The sequence below is a fragment of the Lepidochelys olivacea genome (genome assembly GCF_965140295.1).
Source record: "Lepidochelys olivacea isolate rLepOli2 genome assembly, chromosome: 11".
Classification (NCBI taxonomy): Eukaryota; Metazoa; Chordata; order Testudines; family Cheloniidae; genus Lepidochelys; species Lepidochelys olivacea.
The window spans coordinates 19737102-19749351 of NC_140421.1; the positions used below are offsets into that span (position 1 = coordinate 19737102).

At 39.7% G+C, this 12250-nt stretch overlaps 1 protein-coding gene across 3 annotated transcripts in view; it reads left to right on the forward strand.

Annotated features, from left to right (window-relative positions):
* THSD7B (thrombospondin type 1 domain containing 7B) overlaps window positions 1-12250 on the forward strand; it is a 511640-nt gene that overhangs the window by 203709 nt on the left and 295681 nt on the right. For all 3 annotated transcript variants that reach the window (XM_084643355.1, XM_084643354.1, XM_084643356.1), the window contains 2 exons: window positions 3080-3331; window positions 9846-10015. In XM_084643355.1, coding sequence (XP_084499481.1) covers window positions 3080-3331; window positions 9846-10015 — 422 coding nt within the window. The remainder of the gene's footprint in view (window positions 1-3079; window positions 3332-9845; window positions 10016-12250) is intronic.

Genomic DNA, 12250 nt, shown 5'->3' on the forward strand with positions numbered 1-12250 from the left:
GGTGGGTTCAAAAGTCCATCTCAGATTCTTACTTTAATAAGTGTAGAGAGTGGGCAGAGCTGGGGGAAAAAAGAGGGGGTGGGGGTGGGAAATGAAGAGAAGTGAGTGACTAGAAGTGTAAAGAAATCTTCAGAGAGAAAGAAAAATGTGTATGGCAGGGTAAAAATTCTTGGGTGTGTGTGTGAAATAAACACAGAGTGTTCGTTTGTGCCAGCTTTGCAGTAAGGGAGGGATTTGACTATCCATAGTTAACGCAGGTTTACCTTTGGCTAGAAAGTATTTTTCATGTATGTATTCAATTGAATCATGCTTTGGGGTCCATGGGGGAGAATATGGGTTTATATTGAAGGGAAAAAGGGTTTTGCAAGAAAGTAGAAAGCAGTTTGTAGGGAGCAAAAAAAAAAAAAATCCTGCTCTCCTTGTTCTCCACACTGGCATTCCACGTGGAATGCCTGTGCAGCTGGCCCCCAAAATGTTCCACAGGTCACATTATTTTTTACTGGGGTATGTTGGCGGAAAGTATATTAACAAGGAGCCAGAGCCTAATCCCCCGCACCCCCAGGACTGAGCCACTCCACCAAAGGTCACAGCCTATATGCTCCCCCTGTCCTCCTGCTTTCTCTCCTTCTCCCACAACCATCTCTTCTTTTTCTCTCCCATTCTACTTCCTGTTTTGTGGCCTGAGCTGGTCCACCAAACCACTACTTTCTTCTTATTGGATTCTTCCTTGAGACCTACTTCTACTGGGAGACTCAAAAGAGATGTTACATATTTTTTAAAATTGTCCACCATACATTGCTGAGTAACTGTATGATCTTAGTATTTACTTGTATTATGATAGCACCTACCCCATTATACAAACAAAGAGAAGGTCCTTGCCCTAAACAGCTTGCAATCTAAATAGCTGTTGATGTAACTCTTGTCCTCCCTCTCACAAGCCCTTCTTTCTGCTTTATTTCCCATTAGTTGTCACATGTCTGATACTGGACTCTAAGTTTCCAGGACAGGGGTCTCTTGTGTACTGTCAGGCACCTAGGACATTTTAGATCACGATGGAAGAATCATGTTAAAGGATCACTTCTATATTAGTTTTATAAGTATCCAGTTTCTAGTAAAGAGCCCTGAATGAAAGCATGTGCCCTGATGTATTTTCTGTACAGTAGGCCACGGTTAGTTTCACTGTGTTAGTAAGTAATCTAAAAGAGATTCAATAACTGATCCCTTGACATTTCTCACCTTTTAAGAGTTACACACTTTGCTCTTTGCATTTGGTAAAATCCTGACTGTTAGCCATTGGGGGCTGAAAAAGAATAAAATTACAAAGGAGAAGTCTGCACTTAGCTGCGCTACATTTGTAATAGTTTCATACCAACCTTGCAAATTAGTCATGGACATTTACAAGTCTGGGCAAATACCTGCTTACTCTCTCTTTCCCTGGGACTCCCCATCCCAGACAATTTTCTTTCCCTGCTGGCTCTATCTTCTCCACCCCCATCTCCACTTCCTTGGTGTCTCCTGGGTGAAACCTCTGTCCCTAAGTCACTACATCCTTTTTCATTTTACCCCTTCCACCTTCCCATTGCACCAGTTGCTATGGGACCTGGAGGGTGGGAAAGGGGTTTTCTTCTATTCTGGAGGGCCATTGATGGCTCTGTGGCTGAACTGCAGATTTCTGTGGAGGAGGTGAGACTGTAAAGGGGTGGAGCAGGAATGGTTGTTTTCTGCAGGTTCTTTTTTGTAGTTCTACTATATGGCATTGAGCAGAAGAAAAAAGGAAATTGATCAGGTAGCTACCTGCATACGTGTGCTTCTGTAGCTAGCATTGGGATATTTAATCGGAGAGAAAATGGGCACTTGACTTGAGTCTGCCTACTGTAAGAAGTTTCATAGTGGTAGCCATATTAGTCTGTATCAGCAAAAACAAATTTTGTTAGTCTCTAAGGTGTAATGAGGACTCCTCGTTGTTTTTGCTGTAAGAAGTTACTTGCCTGAAGTAATCAAGCTTATTTTTTGGAAATCTGGTATTTTTTGGAAATCTGTTTTAATGCTGTACTTCAGGGATTATTTGCTTTTTGGTTTTTTTGTTGAGGTACTCTTGAGTCATTCTAACATAAAGCTGTCTGCAGCTGTAAACTCTTAAGACCTGCTTCTCCACGGTCACCTGGCATAACGATGCTCACTTCTGTAAAGTGAGCAAGCACTTCACAATGATTTTGCACAGGTATAAATGACAAAAGGAGAAAATAGTGGAGAATCAGATCCACAGAATCCAGCTGCAAAATTCCAGGAGCTTTTTACTTTCATTTGGCTTTGGAATCACTCTGTGGATATAGAAATATTTAATTTAGTGGTTTTAATCTAGCCAAGAGAAGGCAAAGCTAGAATGTCTAATAGAACCAATATGTTTTTGGTTAGCATGTCACGCTACTTCTTGGTGTGATCCCAGAATCACAGGGTTAAAAACCTAATTTTATTGCTTCATCCTAAAGATGTTGAGCTCCCTCCAGTCTCTCAGAGAAGTGTTGTTCAGCAGGAACTGTTACGACTCCTGACTCACTTGGACTCTTGGATATCCAACAGAAAGAATGTGGTGACGTGAGCTGTTTATAGTGACAGCAATTCTGCAATATTCTGTGTTTTTTGTTTTGTTTTTTGTCCTGGATAGACTGTGAAGTACTGGCTTGATCCAGCTCATAAAAAGAAGTTTGCAGAGTATATCATCACTGTACTGCTTTTTGAATCTGTTCTAACTCAGGAGGTGAGCTGGACATATACTGGGCAAGATATTTTAGCATAAAAAAATCTAAATACAATCTTTCCTAAAACATGGCAGATTAATTATGCTATTGCACCTGATTCACCTTTCATTTACACCACTTTTGCCCTGGTATAACTCCATTAACTTAACTGAAATTACTCTGGATTTGCACTGGTGGAAGTGAGATCAGAACCTGGTTTATAGTATATAATTTTGGGGGGGGGGAGGGAGGGCAGTGAGGTGGGAGGGGACTGTAGAAAAATTTAAATCCAGCAACAAACAAGAACTCTTCTACTCTTTTTTACCATTTTCTCATCACAGCCTTTGTATGCAAGAAACCATCCCACCAACCTTTCAGTCATGTGTCATGCCTAAAGATTGCGAGACATCAATTTGGTCTGTATGGAGCACCTGCTCAAAGACTTGTCACTCGGGAGATCTCTCACCAGGATTCCGAAGCAGACACAGGAGCATAAAGTACATCGCAGTAGGCAGTGGGAAGGAGTGCCCTGAGCTAGAAGAGAAGGAGGCCTGCAACATAGGAGGAAAAGAACTTCTGCATCCATGCCCCAGGTATATTACATGCTTTTATCGGCACCTTTTCAAGTGGAATGCAAAGCCCTGTTTGCCTATTTGTTGGGAACAAGCAGAGCTCTTTGATAATGAGGGTCAAATTTATTCCTGTCTCTCTGCACCCTCTCTCCTTATTTTCGCAAGATGATTAGTGATTCAAAGATTTTTTTTTTAAGTATAAATGTGAACTTATTCCTGTATTAGTAGCTGGAAGCCCATGCTGCTGCATGGGTGTAATTCATAAATGGCTGAGATCTTAAAAATTGAAAGGTAACACACCATGAATCTCAGTAATCCTCTAAACACAAAAAAGCTCTCAGCTATGCTTGTAGTTGTTTCCAGTGCTTCACACAGACTCAGACATTCTGGTCTTCAGAGTAATGTTCGAGGTTATTGTGTATGTGCTGATTATGTTGATTTATGTGGGGGTGTGGTATGCTGGGAGAACTGTATGGATTTGTGCGGGTGGTGAATGAGGGGGCATGATATGTTGAAGGACAGTATGTGTTAGGAATTATTTTGTCTGTTGTGTTGGTGGTTGTGTTGATTTGTATCTAGGGAGTTGTGCTGGGCAATTTGTGTTGATTTGTGGGTGTGTCAGCTGGGCACACGGGTGTGGCAACTGGACCAAGTAATCCACTGTCTGAAACTCTTGAATGAAATTTAGCTGGAGCGCGAGACTGGTGGTTGGTTGAATTACCTCTGATATCACAATGGTCTAGGATTCTTGGAATGGTATAGATACATGTCTCATTGTTGCCTGGGTATAATATGTAAAGTCAAAATGGCTGAGAACTTAAAAATTGGGTGGTACCAGACTCTGAATCCCAGTGATGACTGAACAGAAAGCGCATTCAACCATGCCTTTAGCCACTTCCATTGCTTCGCACTGACTCGGACATCTTTGGCTTCAGAGTGACTTAGACAACGACAATCCTGGAATCTTATTATATAGACTCCTGAAGGTAATCCTCACGCTGCTGTGCTCCACGGCCCAGCTAGACTCCATGGAAAGCTCCCCCACTCAGGGACTGTGGCTTAGTTGCCACATAGAGGCCAGAACTAGGGGCAGAATCCGTGGCTTTGCGGGTGAGGAAAGAGAGCTCCTGTGCAACACAGAGCCTCTCTGACTTCTTCATGGAGGTGGGGGCAGGTGTCCATGGCTGTCTGTTAATTGGCTCCGGAAAACCTGAAAGGGTCCACAACAGGGAGAGAGCAGTGCAAGCTCATCTTGGATGACTGTTTCTTCTCTCTCTGTAGAAAAGAACATCCTCATGGGTAAATAGGGACTGGTGGGAGGGAACAGCATGGCTTTGACCTTAATGACATCCAAGCTCCTCCCACAAGGAGACACTTTGTCCCCACAATTGCTGACTCCATATTGCAGCCAAAAAGCCTCTGGTGGATGGGGTGGTGAGTGGGAACTCTGCAAGCTGCTCATCCTCTTGGAAAGGCTAAACCTGTGCAAGTGTCATTAATAGGATCACAATTGAGTTCCTTCAAAGTCAGCCAATTGCTGATCAGCTCTGTGCCCCCAGCAGGAGAGGGGGGGATTGAAAAAAAAATTCAGTTACTTGATTGGATCCAACAAACAAGCTCTCATATACTGATTTTTACTCTTCCACCTAAATGCACATCAATTTCAAAGTCAAAAAAATGAGAGATTGTCCTGCTGATTTTATGCTCTGTGTACAGTTGTTTCAGTTGATACCTGATTGAAATACACCAACTGCTGGTTGATGAGGAATTAAAGAGAGGTGTGTCTGTAGCCTAGTTTCCCATCCCTGCCATTATTATGTAAATCCCCATCTGTCTAATTAGAGCAAAGCTTGGAGGAAAGAACTCACTACCATCAGCTCCAGAAAACTAGTTTTTCTAAAGGAGACTTTTTGGTAAGACCATTATAAGTTATAGGTCCCCAGTTTCCACACATGCCCTGGACACTAAAGTATGAAGAGCTTTTCACTTTACAGTTAAAATTTAAAATACCTTCCTAAAATCAATAGTTTAAATGTGAAAAGGAAAATATTAAAGCAGCGTTAAGTGTTATAAAGCTTTGTGTGTACTTTTCTGTTTTGCTATTAGTTATTCATACCTTAGGATTTTTTCAAATGCTTGGCAAATTTAAACACACAAGCTGATTCTTCTTTCATTTACCTGGTTTAAATCAGGAATAAATCAATTAAAGGGAATACAGCGTTGTAAAACTGTTTATACATACAAAGAGAATCAATCCGATCGGCTAAAGAGATGAAGGGGTTCTCAGGGCCTGACAAAATTTACCCTAGAGTATTTAAGGAAGTAGCTGAAGCAATCACTAAACCTTTAGCAATTATCTTTGAGAACTCATGGACGACTGGTGAGGTCCCAGAGGACTAGAGAAGGGCAAACATAGTACCTATCTCTAAAAAGGGGAACAAATAGGACCCAGGGAATTATGGACCAGTCAGCCTAACTTCAATACCTGAAAAGATAGTGGAACAAACTGTTAAACAATCAGTTTGTAAGAACCTAGAGGAAAATAAGGTGACAAGTAATAGCCAACATGGATTTGTCAAAAACAAAACAAATCATGCCAAATCAACCTAATTTTCTTTTTTGATAGGATAACCAGCAGCGTGGATGGGGGAAAGCAGTAGACATGTTATATCTGGACTTTAATAAGGCTTTTACATGGTATCACCTGATATTCCCATAAGCAAACTAAGGAAATATGGTCTAGGTAAAATTACTATAAGGTGGGTGTACAACTAGGTGAAAAAAACATACTCAGAGTAGTTATCAATAGTTTGTTGTCAGACTGGGAGACTGTATCAAAGAACTCTAAGACATGATTTCCCTTTACAGAAACCAGGTTGACTTTTTCCCAACAATTTTATGTTCTTCTATGTGTCTGACAATTTTATTCTTTACTATTGTTTCAACTAATTTGCCCGGTACTGACATTAGACTTACCGGTCTGTAATTGCCAAGATCACTTCTAGAGCCCTTTTTAAATATTGGCATTACATTACCTATCTTCCAGTCATTTGGGTACAGAAGCTGATTTAAAGGACAGGTTACAAAACCATAGTTAATAGTTCCACAATTTCACATTTGAGTTCTTTCAGAACTCTTGGGTGAATGCCATCTGGTTCCGGTGACTTGTTACTTTTAAGTTTCTCAATGAATTCCAAAACCTCCTCTAGTGACACTTCAATCTGTGACAATTCCTCAGATTTGTCACCTACAAAAGATGACTCAGGTTTGGGAATCTCCCTAACATCCTCAGCCGTGAAGACTGAAGCAAAGAATTCATTTAGTTTCTCCGCAATGACTTTATCGTCTTTAAGTGACCTAATTCAAGTGTTACTAGAGCTGCAAAAATATTCAATGTCATATTTAAAGTATTTATATTTTGTTTCTACTGAAGTGTGTTGAGATCCACATAAGGACGGCCACACTGGGTCAGACCAACAGTCTATCTAGTCCAGTATCCTGTCTTCCGACAGTGGCCATAAGTGCTTCAGAGGGAATGAACAGAACAGGAAATCATTGAGTGATCCACCTCTGTTATCCACTCCCACTTTCTGGCAATCAGAGGCTAGGGACACACAGAGTTTGATGTTGCATCCCCACTCATCTTGTCTAATAGCTATTAGACCTATCCTCTAGGAACTTATCTAATCCTTTTTTGAACCCAATTCTAATTTTGGCCTTCATAACACCCCCTGGCAATGAGTTCCACAGGTTGACTGTGCAAATGATGGTGTGTGAAGTAGTATTTCCTTTTGTTTGTTCTAAACAAACCTATTAATTTCATTGGGTGACCCCTGGTTTTTGTGTTACATGATCATTTTGGCACAGCAGCTTTATCTGCTGCTCACCTGGGCAGAGTATGTGTGTCTATGCAAAAATGGTCTTCTCCTGAAATCTCCTCCCCACCCCCATTCATCGCTAGTTGTTAGGGGAGAGCTCATTCAGACCCTCCCTACATTAAGTGCAGGGAAATTCTGCTGTACAGTAGGTGATACAGTAGATAACTGTAGTGTATCCAATATCTCTCTGTATAGTTTTTTTTTAAGTGACAGCCAGTGTGTATATTTAAATCAACTAATACACGAGTAGGATTTTGCTTTTCGTAAACTCTTATTGCATCATAGGGCCTATCTGACTGATAAAAACAAGACCATTGAATTGATATGTTTTTACCCTCTACTTTAAGGTTTTTCTGTTGATAAACAGGCAATGACTACAGCACATGGTTGCTGTTAGTTAAGAACTGCTCAGCAGCAGAATATCCACTTATTCTGTATACTGCAATTCTAAGGGGATTTTTCAGCCTTGTAGACAGATGAGGTTTAATTATGTTTGAACTGAGATACATTTAATTATGTTGTATAATTCTGAATGCTAATGGCCTGATTTTCAGAAGGTCCAAATATCCAGAGCTCATACTGACTGGGAGGTGCAGGTACTCTCACCTCTGAAGGCCAATCCCTGGGGGTTGGGGAGGTGTCCAATCTTCACACTTGGTAAAACCTAAAATTACCCTGATTTAAATCAGTGCGTAAGTGCCTAAAACAAGTATTTAGATGATGAAATAAGGACTTATATATACCTATCTTTAGGCATCCAGTTTTGAAAACTGGGTCCTGTATACTCTAAAAGATATATTTTAATCTGCTGTGAGGAGAAATGTGGTAGATTACCTTGTTCAGTTAAGTGTCTTCATATGAAAATTGGAGACCTGCATTAATATTGAATATTAGAAAAGCTGTGATAACCTACAAAAGGAACTTCTGTACAGAAGAATTCTCCATTATAATTTGTGTATTATGGGAGTACAATTATTTCATGCATGTCATGTATAGACTGTATTCCTCTTTGATGGTAATAAATCCTGTGAATGTATCCAAATGTGCACAAGATATACTGCATATTATTTAAGAGAGAGCAAGACAGCTAATCTGTAAATTAGAAATAATTGGCAATATTCACAAACATCTTCCATGAAGACATTACAAAATTCATAAGTGCTTTGAGGCTAGAAATGACTCTGATATTAACAAGATATAATTTTTAGAGAATGTTGAAGTGTACTCAGATACTTTTTTAGAATTTATTATTATTATTATTATTTTATTATTTTTTGCAAATAATTTGCAGTTTGTTTCCTTGTAATATCTGTACCCTACCTACAAATATTTTCTAAAGACAACACACAGAATTTCAAGCTGGAAATCTTTCTCCACAAAAGACATCCAAAGATACATGCTCTTATGATTTATGTGACAAGATAAACATATCATGCAAATTTAACAACCAGTGAAATTGAGATAACCGGAGAGAGTGTTTTGTTTTGGGGGCAAAGGAAGGGATGAAACTTATTTTGCATATATTTTAAGAAATTAAGACCATCTGGAGACTGAGGGAATATGGAGAAAGGAAAGAAATAGAAAACATTGCAGAAGACTCGAAGGAGAATGGTAGATAACACAATACACGCATCAACAGAAACATTACAATACTTAGTATTTATATAGGGCTTTTTTATCTGTAGATGTTAAAGTTTTTCACATAGGAGAGGAAGTATTTTCTCCATTTTGCAGATAATCAATTGTTTCTCAGTCTGGTGTCCTGTTCGTTGGATCAGATTGTCAGTGCCGCTGAAGGATCCCTTACACTTGTAGACGAGATGGGAAAAACCTGATTTTTGTTTCTCTTCCTTTCCATAGTTTTAATTAATTCTTTTTTGGCATATCAGCCATTTTTAACCTCTAATTGCACTGTGTATTCTAATACACAAATCCGCAGATGTATCCAATTCAAATTTGGGTGCTTGTCTATGGGGCACTTACATATTTGTGTGTAAGAAATTTAAACCTTTCCTGAATAGAAAATTCCAAAGTATTTATGTTCTTTATTATACACGAATTAACTGTACTGAGAAAATACTTTTTATCTAAATCTGATGTGTGTCACAACTTCAAGAAAGAGAAATTAACTCAAGTATTGCAGTCCTCTTCTAGAAGCAATTGGTAGGTACCCAATAAACCCTAAAACTTTATGAAGCTATCAATCAGAGGCCAAATCCCAACATGTCTTTGAACACTGGGTACTCATAGATTCATAGATATTAAAGTCAGAAGGGACCATTATGATCATCTAGTCTGACCTCCTGCACTCTGTTGACTTTACAAGTGTTCAGTACCTCTCACAGTTAGGTCCTTAGTTATTGACAGAGAGTTATGGCCTTGTGATCTGAAGGCAGGATTAACAGCCAGCTTTCACACTTACTTCCTGTATGGAGCAAATCACTTAATCTCTGTTGATACATAGGTGTGAAAAATTCTACATAAGTACTGTATTAATATATTGCCTGGCACTGGAAGGTAAGTCTTGAAGTAGGAAGACAAAGATTAAAGTCTAGAGAATATTCTAAAGAATAACCAATTTGTAATATAAAGAACCACCCACTGCCCCATGGTCTTCTATAAAACCTTGTTTTACACACACTATTTTTCTTTCAAAGGTTTTCATGGAGGACTTCCGAATGGAAAGCATGCCAAGTTACTCTCCTCCTTGATGGACAGGACCCTCGCCGACATAAGTACACAGCCCTTTGTGGAGGTGGGATACAAGTCCGGGAAGTGTACTGTGTCCAAAGTGTGATAGAATCTGGGAAACACAAATTGAAGGAAGGTACGTTGTTAGAGGTTATCCTAAAATGTCTATTACAGGGATCTATAAATTGGAAAGGTAAAGAAATATTGTGAATCTCATCAGTAGCATGAAGCTGTGTACTTTTTTGCTGCCGCTGAGCTGGAGAAGTATGTTTGTGGGTAAGGATAAAAATGTCTCAGTGGCCTGCTAATAGATTCCATTGGAGTCATGCTGCCTGGAAGCTGGAGGAGGGAGTCAGAGGGCCCCAGAGTCAGCACAGGGTATCTGTGTGGAGATTCCTTGCCTCCTATGAGTCCCCCCATGATCTGAAGGGTTCTGGGTGTGAAACCACTGCCCATCATGTGTGGTGACGGAGACACTGTCTCCCACTCTCCAGTCTCCCTTGGAATGAGTTCAGAAAAGCTTAGTCTTCCTCCTGTCTCACAGGTCGGGGGGGGGGGAGGGAGAGCGGCAGTCCCACCTCACCCTTCCACCCCCATTTGTTGAATCCACTTGGCCATTTTTTGGTGTTGGTTCAGTTATTTATCAATATAGTCCAACCTGAGAGTTACAAACACCTTGGGAATGGAGGTTGTTCGTAAATCTGAAATGTCCCTAACTCTGAATGAAACATTATGGTCATTCTTTCAAAAATTTACAACTGAACCTTGTCTTAGTACAGCTTTGAAACTTTACTATGTGGAAGAAAAATGCTGCTTTTAACCATTTTAATTTAAATGAAATAAACACAGAAACCGTTTCCTTACCGTGTCAGATCTTTTTTTAAACTTCCCATTATTTTTTTAGTAGTTTGTTTAACACAGGACAGTCCTGTATGTGCATTTTTGGGTCTCTGCTGCTGCCTGATTGTGTACTTCCGGTTCCAAATGAGTCGTGTGATTGACTGCTCGATTTGTACCTCTGGTGTTTGTAACTCCGAGGTTCTACAGTTTGTCAGCCCATTCCTCGTATGGCTTAATCCTCTGCTCAAAACCAATCCACAACCTTTCTTATGATTTGTTGGGGAAAGCCAAAATATTAATGTTGCAACTTCTGAGCAGACAGACAGGTGTTGGGGTGAGAGTGAGTTATTTTGCTTTTGGAAGAGTAATGAGCAGATGAAGATGCATTATGAATAATTTATCCTCGTCTTATCTGCAGTGTGTACTGCTCCTGTAGAATATGGCTTTGAGCAGAGATGGTAAGATAGTAACAACACAACATTGCAGTTTAGACTTATTTACTTACAAAGCCAAAGCAAATCTTTTTTAATGGCAGATTGCATGTCCTATCTGCCTGCAAAAATACCTCTGACTATAGAAAAACAGGACTTCGTTTAGTCCATATACAACTGTTTCTTCTCTTGTTCCAAGAGACTGGAGCCTTGCTCTCCCAACACACAAAGATTCCTTTGTTCTTCATTATCTTGCAATGCATGTGTCACATCAAGTGAGGAAACTGTTTTAGTGACTACAGTAGCATAACATTTTGGCTGTCTTTCTTACCCTCACAACAGTTTCTTGCATTGACAAAACCACTGTAATGGGCATGTCCACATTCAATAAGCCTCAAAACTGTGATTGTGCTTGAATTTTATGATTTGTATTCTGGTAGCACCTAGGAGCCCACTCTCGGACCTGGACCCCATTCTGCCAGATGCTATATAAACACAGAACAAAAAGGTGGTTCCTGCCCCCAAAGAGTTTATAATTGTGATATGCTAAGGCCTTTCCCCAAAAGTGCTCAGCATTGTTACTAGAAGCAATGTTTTCTGCATAACTTCCAGATGTGGTGAACTGCTCTGTGAGATGATTGTGACTACGTTTGTGGCTTTGTTTCCACAGTGCAAAGAATCCAATGTTTGATCTGAAAAGATTCAGCCATCTGAGAAGAAGATTATCTCAGGCACTGTAACCAACCATAGAGTTTTTGAGGGAAGACTTAATGAAAAACTGTCAAATGTATTGTGGTTTTTTTGCGTGTCTCTATCATAGGACTTTTTTTTTTAAGTGAAAATGTAAAGATGAATCCATTTATTTAACTACAACATCTTGATTCAACTTATCACCAGAATGCAACTTCATTTCAAGGGTTGGCTGGAAAAAATCCATTTTGCAAAAAAAGTCAGGTTTTGAAACTTGTTTTCATTCCAAAGCAGAACAAAATCAAGACATTTAGAAATTTTAATGGAAAAATTGAGAGCACAAGATCCAACAATAGCCTATATAGCCTGGTGCTTAGGGCAGACACTGGGGATATGGAAGAACCAGTTTC